This window comes from Salmo salar, chromosome ssa29, assembly GCF_905237065.1.
Source record: "Salmo salar chromosome ssa29, Ssal_v3.1, whole genome shotgun sequence".
Classification (NCBI taxonomy): Eukaryota; Metazoa; Chordata; class Actinopteri; order Salmoniformes; family Salmonidae; genus Salmo; species Salmo salar.
The window spans coordinates 29,147,249-29,155,575 of record NC_059470.1 but is presented as its reverse complement, the minus strand read 5'-3'; the positions used below and the strand labels follow the sequence as shown (position 1 = coordinate 29,155,575).

The 8,327-nt window shown below is 42.1% G+C and overlaps 1 protein-coding gene across 8 annotated transcripts in view; it reads left to right on the top strand.

Moving 5' to 3' along the window:
- Nucleotides 1–292: 292 nt before the first annotated feature.
- Nucleotides 293–8,327, top strand: part of LOC106592044 (RAB11-binding protein RELCH homolog) — a 137,949-nt gene continuing 129,914 nt past the window's right edge. For 4 of the 8 annotated variants that reach the window (XM_045710906.1, XM_045710912.1, XM_045710909.1 and 1 more), the window contains exon 1: nucleotides 294–913. In XM_045710906.1, the coding sequence (XP_045566862.1) occupies nucleotides 355–913 (559 nt within the window). In that variant the 5' untranslated portion in view covers nucleotides 294–354. Of the gene's footprint in view, nucleotides 914–8,327 lie in introns of all 8 variants that reach the window. The other 4 variants (XR_006762723.1, XM_045710911.1, XM_045710908.1 and 1 more) reach the window with 2 other exon arrangements.

Below are 8,327 nucleotides of genomic sequence, written 5' to 3'. Positions count from 1 at the left end.
TTCTATGTGAATTTGGTCGGTCACCTAAAAAGTGACATATTGCAGCTTTAAATTATTGGGTGGGGGTTGGCCGGGGAAGACCATCGTTGTAAAATAAGAATTTGTTCTTAACTGACTTCACAAGTTAAATAAAGGTAAATAAAATGTTTTCATAATAACGATCAAATACAAGTATAAGGAGGGGTTCCTGCAGATGCAGAAATGACCACATGCAGGAACGCCCCGAATTGCTGCCCACTCTCTCGTAGTTTCTTTTTAACCTCTCCCGTATCCAATCTAATCCCACTATTCAATGGAGGAGGCGGGTGCTGGAATGACATTCAACCAAACCCTTCCCTGCATTCATCACCTTTCATGCTGATCTGGGAAGGAAGGGCAGATACCTTAAAATTGGATCCCTCTTGCTGGACGGATGGCTATCTAGCTAGGTTAAATCTTCATATTAGAAAAATGGCGGCGGGTAGCGTCAACCCGTTTAATCTGAGCGATTCTGAGGATGAGGCAGAGCAGAGACCAGAGGACGGGGTTGATGCCGAAATGAGCCTTAGCGCTGGAGCGCCAGGGCTCCCGTCCAACAACCCTTTCTCCCCGCAGGCGGACGCCGAGCCCCCGGTCCTTCTGCTGTCCAGCACCCGGGCCAGCCCAAGTGTGGAAGGCATCTCGGTAGCGGCCGCAGCTGCCGCAATGGCAAGAGGCTTGGCAGAGACTCGGGTATCTGTAGATGTGATTGCTGCTCAGCTAATACGGGATCAATACATCCTCACCGCTCTTGAATTTCATACGGAATTGTTGGAGTCAGGGAGGGAGCTTCCCCGGTTGCGGGATTATTTCTCCAACCCGGGCAATTTCGAGAGGCAAAGCGGCACTCCACCAGCTTGTAAAGACCAAGGACTGGGGCCAGGTGGACCGCTAAGTAAGTAAATAGCTATTTGCTAATTTATAACCAAAATGCATTATAAATTAGATGGCTTTATGTGCTAGCTACTTAGCAGACAGCCTGTTATTCAATGGGGAAACAGTGTTGGCACTGTGTTTGTCAGCCAACATTGCTCTTGCTATGCGGAATAAACGAAATTCGATACGACACCTGTCTTTCTCTCTCGCTAGCTAACTAGATTAGACAATAGCAATGGAAACGACGGATAATTGACTAATCATACAGAGTTAGCTCACCTACCCGTGTTAGCCTGTGAGAAGAGTTTCTCCCCTAGGTGCCAGCTGGCTTGGAACAGATGGAACCAAATCACATTTTATTTGTTACATGCTTCGTAGGCAACAGGTAAAAGCTAACAGTGAAATACTTAGTTATGGGTCCTTTTCCAACAATGCATTTGAAATAAGAATAGAAATAGTGAAACAGTGAATAACGAGTAAAAGTAACATGGCTATATATAGGGAGTAGAAGAAAAATAAATACATCGATGTGCAGGGGAGCAAGGCAACTGAGGTAGTTATGTACTGTACATATAGGTAGGACTAAAGAGACTAGCAGCAGTGTGTGTGGCTTCAGTATGCATGTGTGTGTGAGCGTGTGTTGGCGTGTCAGTGTGTGGGTAGAGTCCAGTGTGTGTGCATAGTCAATGCAAGAGTTGGTGCTTAAAAAGGTTCATGCAGGCTGTCCAGGTAGCCATTTGATTAGCTAACTAGCAGTCTTGTTTAGAACGCTTATGGTGTGGGGGTAGAAGCTGTTCAGGTTCCTGTTGGCTCCACTTGCCCTGCGGTAGCAAAGAGAACAGTCTGTGGCTGGAGTCTTTGACAGTTTTTTGGGGCCTTCGTCTGACACCGCCTGGTATAGAGGTCCTGGATGGTAGGGAGCTTGGTTCCAGTGAGGTATTGGTCTGTACCCACTACCCTGTAGCTCCAAGCAGTTGCCATACCAAGCGGTGATGCAGCCAGTCAGCATGTTCTTGATTGTGCAGCTGTAGAACTTTTTGAGGTTCTGAGGGCTCATGCAAAATCATTTCAGCCTCCTGAGGGGGAAGAGGCGTTGTCGTGCCCTCTTCACTACTGTGTTGGTGTGTTTGGACCATGATAGATCCGTAGTGATGTAGACACAGAGGGACATGAAGACCGCCACCCGCTCTACTGCAGCCTGTCGATGTGAATGGAGGCATGCTTGGCACTCCATTTCCTGTAGTCCACAAACCAGAATAGTAGTGACTATGAATAGCTAGCTGGCGACCTGAAAAGGCCTATCAGACAACCTTCTTTATACCAGTCTAGTAATTGAGATATTCGCATCCTGGCATCATGTAGGCTGCTGCTGAAGATGGCTGTACAGGCTGCTTACTCAAACACTAACTAGGCCTATCTCTCTTCTGTCTATCTCTAACTGCCTGTAGCTGTCATTATCTGCCTATACAGTGCCTTCAGAAAGTATTCATACCCCTTGATTTATTCCACATTTATTTCTTTTATAGACTGAATTCAAAATAAATAAATAAAACAAATTCTCACCCATCTACACGCAATACCCCATAATGGCAAAGTGAAAACATGTTTTTAGACTTTTTTGCATATTTAGTGAAAAATTAAATACAGAAATATCAAATGTACGTACAGTACCAGTCAAAGGTTTGGACACACCTACTCATTCAAGGGTTTTCATTTATTTTTGCAATTTTCTACGTTGTAGAATATTAGTGAATACATCAAAACTATGAAATAACACGTGGAATCATAAAGTAACCAAAAAATGGTTAAATATATATTTTATATTTGAGATTCTTGATGACAGCTTTGCACACTCTTGGCATTCTCTCAACCAGCTTCATGAGGTAGTCACCTGGAATGCATTTCAATTAACAGGTGTGCCTTGTTAAAAGTTCATTTGTGGAATTTCTTTCCTTCTTAATGCATTTGAGCCAATCAGTTGTGTTGTGACAAGGTAGGGAGGGTATACAGAAAATACAGTAGCCCTATTTGGTAAAAGACCAAGTCCATATTATGGCAAGAACAGCTCAAATAAGCAAAGAGAAACGACAGTCCATCATTACTTTAAGACATGAAAGTCAGTCAAAACGGAACATTTCAAGAACTTGGAAAGTTTAAAGCGCAGTCGCAAAAACCATCAAGCGCAATGATGAAACTGGCTCTCATGAGGACCACCACAGGAAAGGAAGACCCAGAGTTACCTCTTCTGCAGAAGGGAAGTTCATTAGAGTTACCAGCCTCAGAAATTGCATCCCAAATAAATGCTTCAGAGTTGTAGTAACAGACACATCTCAACATCAACTGTTCAGAGGAGATTGTGTGAATCAGGCCTTCATGGTCGAATTGCTGCAAAGAAACCACTACTAAAGGACACCAATAATAAGAAGATACTTGCTTGATCTAAGAAACACGAGCAATGGACATTAGACTGGTTGGAATCTGTCAGTTAATCTGATGAGTCCAAATTTGAGATTTTTGGTTTGAACCCCACCGTGAAGCATGGAGGAGTAATGGTGTGGGGGTGCTTTGCTGATGATACTGTCAGTGATTGATTTATTTAGAATTCAAGGCACACTTAACCAGCATGGCTACCACAGCATTCTGCAGTGAGAACGACCATCCCATCTGGTTTGCACTTAGTCCCACTCATTTGTTTTTCAACAGGACAATGACCCAACGCACCTCCATGATGTGTAAGGGCTATTTGACCAAGATGGAGAGTAATGGAGTGCTTAATCAGATGACCTGGCCTCCACAATCACCCAACCTCAACCCAATTGAGATAGTTTTGGATGAGTTGGACCACAGAGTGACGGAAAAGCAGCCAACAAGTGCTCGGCATATGTGGGAACTCCTTCAAGACTGTTGGAAAAGTTTTCCAGATGAAGCTGGTTGAGAGAATGCCAAGTGTGCAAAGCTGTCAAAGGCAAAGGGTGTCTACTTTGAAAAATCTAAAATATATTCTGACTTGTTGAACACTTTTTTTTTTTTTTTTGGTTACTACATGGTTCCATATGTGTTATTTCATAGTTTTGATGTCTTCACTATTATTCGACAATGTAGAAAATAGTAAAAATAAAGAAAAACCCTTGAATGAGTAGGTGTGTCAAACTTTTGACTGGTACTGTAAGTATTCACACCCCTGAGTCAATACTTTGTAGAAGCACCTTTGGCAGCAATTACAGCATTCAGTTTTTCTGTGTTAGTCTGAGTTTTCCACACCTGGATTGTGCAACATTTGCCCATTTTATTTGTTTCAAAATTTTCAAGCTCTGTCTAATTGGTTGTTGATCATTGCTAGACAGGTCTTGCCATAGATTTTCAGGCAGATTTAAGTCCACACTGTAACTCGGCCACCGAGCAACATTCACTGTCTTCTTGGTAAGCAACTTCTGTGTGGATTTGGCCTTGTTTTAGGTTATTCACCTGCTGGAAAGTAATTTAATCTCCCAGTGTCTGGAGGAAAGCAGACTGAAATTGCCTGAGGTTAGCTCCATTACATTTATCTTTTTATCCTGAAACCTCCCCAGTCCTGAATGATTACAAGCATACCCATAACATGATGCAGCCACCACTATTCTTGAAAATATGGAGAGTGGTACTCTAATGTGTTGTATTGAACTTGCCCCAAACATAACACTTTGTATTCAGGACAAATAGTTTTTTGCAGTATTACTTTAATACCTTGTTGCAAACAGGATGCACACTTCCTCCTTTTCACTTGGTCAATTAGGTTAGAATTGTGGAGTAACTACAATGTTGTTGTTCCATCCTATGTTTTCTCCTATGTTTTCTCCTATCACAGCCATTAAACTCTGCAACTGTTTTATAGTCATCATTGGCCTCATTGTGAAATACCTGAGTGGTTTCCTTCCTCTCCAGCAACTGAGTTAGGAAGAGCGCCTGTATCTTTCTAGGCAAGTGCAATTAATAACTTTACCATGATCAAATGAATATTCAATGTTTCCTTTTTTTTTTACCAATCTACCAATTGCTTCCCTTTGCGGGGCATTGGAAAAGATCCTTGGTCTTTGTGGTTAAATCGGTGTTTGAAATGCACTGGTCAACTGAGGGACCTTCCAGATAATTGTATGTGTGGGGTACAGAGATGAGGCAGTCATTCATAAATCATGTTAAACACCATTATTGCACACAGAATCCATACATCTTATTATGTGACTTCTTAAGTACATCTTTACTCCTTAACTTATTTAGGTTTGCCATAACAAAGGGGTTGAAAACTTATTGACTCAAGACATTTCAGCTTTTCATTAACTAATTTGTAATAATTTCAATCATAATTCCCTCTTTCTAAAATTATCCGCCGCCATTGTTTCAACCCCTATTACCAGTCTGTTCAACCTCTCTTTCGTATTGTCCAAGATCCCTAAAGATTGGAAAGCTGCCGTGGTCATCCCCCTCTTCAAAGGGGGAGACACTCTGGACCCAAACTGTTACAGACCTATATCCATCCTGCCCTGCCTTTCTAAAGTCTTTGAAAGCCAAGTTAATAAACAGATCACTGACCATTTTGAATCCCACTGTACATTTTCCGCTGTGCAATCCGGTTTCCGAGTTGGTCACGGGTGCACCTCAGCCACGCTCAAGGTACTAAACGATATAACTGCCATCGATAAAAGACGGTACTGTGCAGCCATCATCATCAACCTGGCCAAGGCTTTCGACTTTGTAAATCACCATATTCTTATCGGCAGACTCAACAGCAATGGTTTCTCATACGACTGCCTCACCTGTTTCACCAACTACTTCTCAGATGGAGTTCAGTGTGTCAAATCGGAGGGCCTGTTGTCCAGACCTCTGGCAGTCTCTATGGGGGTACCACAGGGTTCAATTCTCGGACCGACTCTTTTCTCTGCATATATCAACGATGTCGCTCTTGCTGCAGGTGATTCTCTGATCCACCTCTACGTAGACGACACCATTCTGTATTCATTTGGCCGTTCTTTGGACACTGTGTTAACCTGTTAGGGCTAGGGGGCAGCATTTGCACGTCTGGATCAAAAAAATGTACCCGATTTTAATCTGGTTACTAATCCTACCCAGTAACGAGAATATGCATATACTTATTATATATGGATAGAAAACACTCTAAAGTTTCTAAAACTGTTTGAATGGTGTCTGTGAGTATAACAGAACTCATTTGGCAGGCAAAACCCTGAGACATTTTCTGACAGGAAGTGGATACCTGATGTGTTGTATTACCTTTAAACCTATCCCATTGAAAAACACAGGGGCTGAGGAATATTTTGGCACTTCCTATTGCTTCCACTAGATGTCACCAGCCTTTACAAAGTGTTTTGAGTCTTCTGGAGGGGGATCTGACCGAACAAGAGCCATGGAACGATGATGTCCCATTAGACACCTGGCGCGCGAGTTCATGTTGGGTACCCTCGTTCCAATACGTTATAAAAGAGTATGCATTCGTCCACCTTGAATATTATTCATGTTCTGGTTAAAAAAGGCCCTAATGATTTATGCTATACAACGTTTGACATGTTTGAACGAACGTAAATATATTTTTTCCCCTCGTTCATGACGAGAAGTCCGGCTGGCTTAGATCATGTGCTAACAAGACGGAGATTTTTGGACATAAATGATGAGCTTTTTTGAACAAAACTACATTCGTTATGGACCTGTGATACCTGGAAGTGACATCTGATGAAGAGAATCAAAGGTAATGGATTATTTACATAGTATTTTCGATTTTAGATCTTCCCAACATGACGTCTAGTCTGTATCGCAACGCGTATTTTTCTGGGCGCAGTGCTCAGATTATTGCAAAGTGTGATTTCCCAGTAAGGTTATTTTTAAATCTGGCAAGTTGATTGCGTTCAAGAGATGTAAATCTATAATTCTTTAAATGACAATATAATATTTTACCAATGTTTTCTAATTTTAATTATTTAATTTGTGACGCTGACTTGACTGCCGGTTATTGGAGGGAAACGATTTCCTCAACATCAATGCCATAGTAAAACGCTGTTTTTGGATATAAATATGAACTTGATAGAACTAAAAATGCATGCATTGTCTAACATAATGTCCTAGGAGTGTCATCTGATGGAGATTGTAAAAGGTTAGTGCATCATTTTAGCTGGTTTTATGGTTTTGGTTACCCTGTCTTCGAATTGACAAAACATTACACACAACTCTTGTAAATGTACTGTCCTAACATACTCTAAATTTATGCTTTCGCCGTAAAACCTTTTTGAAATCGTAAAACGTGGTTAGATTAAGGAGATGTTTATCTTTCAAAGGGTGTAAAATAGTTGTATGTTTGAAAAATTTGAATTTTGACATTTATTTGGATTCAAATTTGCCGCTCTTGAAATGCACCTGCTGTTGATGGAGTGCACCACGGGTGGCACGCTAGCGTCCCACCTAGCCCATAGAGGTTAACAAACCTCCAAACAAGCTTCAATGCCATTCAACACTCCTTCCGTGGCCTCCAACTGCTCTTAAACGCTAGTAAAACTAAATGCATGCTCTTCAACCGTTCACTGCCCGCACCGCCCGACTAGCATCACTACTCTGGACGGTTCTGACTTAGAATATGTGGACAACTACAAATACCTAGGTGTCTGGCTAGACTGTAAACTCTCCTTCCAGACTCATATTAAACATCTCCAATCCAAAATTACATTGAGAATCGGCTTCCTATTTTGCAACAAAGCCTCCTTCACTTATGCCGTCGAACATACCCTCGTAAAACTGACTATCCTACCGATCCTCGACTTCGGCGATGTCATTTACAAAATAGCCTCCAACACTACTCAGACTGCATCCAATTTGCTATCACAGTGCCATCCGTTTTGTCACCAAAGCCCCATATACTACCCACCACTGCGACCTGTATGCTCTCGTCGGCTGGCCCTCGCTACATATTCGTCGCCAGACCCACTGACTCCAGGTCATCTGTAAGTCTTTGCTACTAGGTAAAGCTCCGCCTTATTTCAGCTCACTGGTCACCATAACAACACCCACCCGTAGCACGCGCTCCAGCAGGTTTATCTCACTGGTCATCACCAAAGCCAACACCTCCTTTGTCTGCCTTTCCTTCCAGTTCTCTGCTGCCAATGACTGGAATGAATAGCAAAAATCTCTGAAGTTGGAGACTTATATTTCCCTCACTAACTTTAAACATGAGCTATCTGAGCAGCTAACCGATCGCTGCAGCTGTACACAGCCCATCTGTAAATAGCCCATCCAATCTACCTATCTCATCCCCATATTGTTTTTTTATTTATTTTTCTGCTCTTTTACACACCAGCATTTCTACTTGCACATCATCATCATCTGCACATCTATCACTCAGTGTTAATTTGCTAAATTGTAATTACTTCGCTACTATGGCGTATTTATTGCCTTACCAC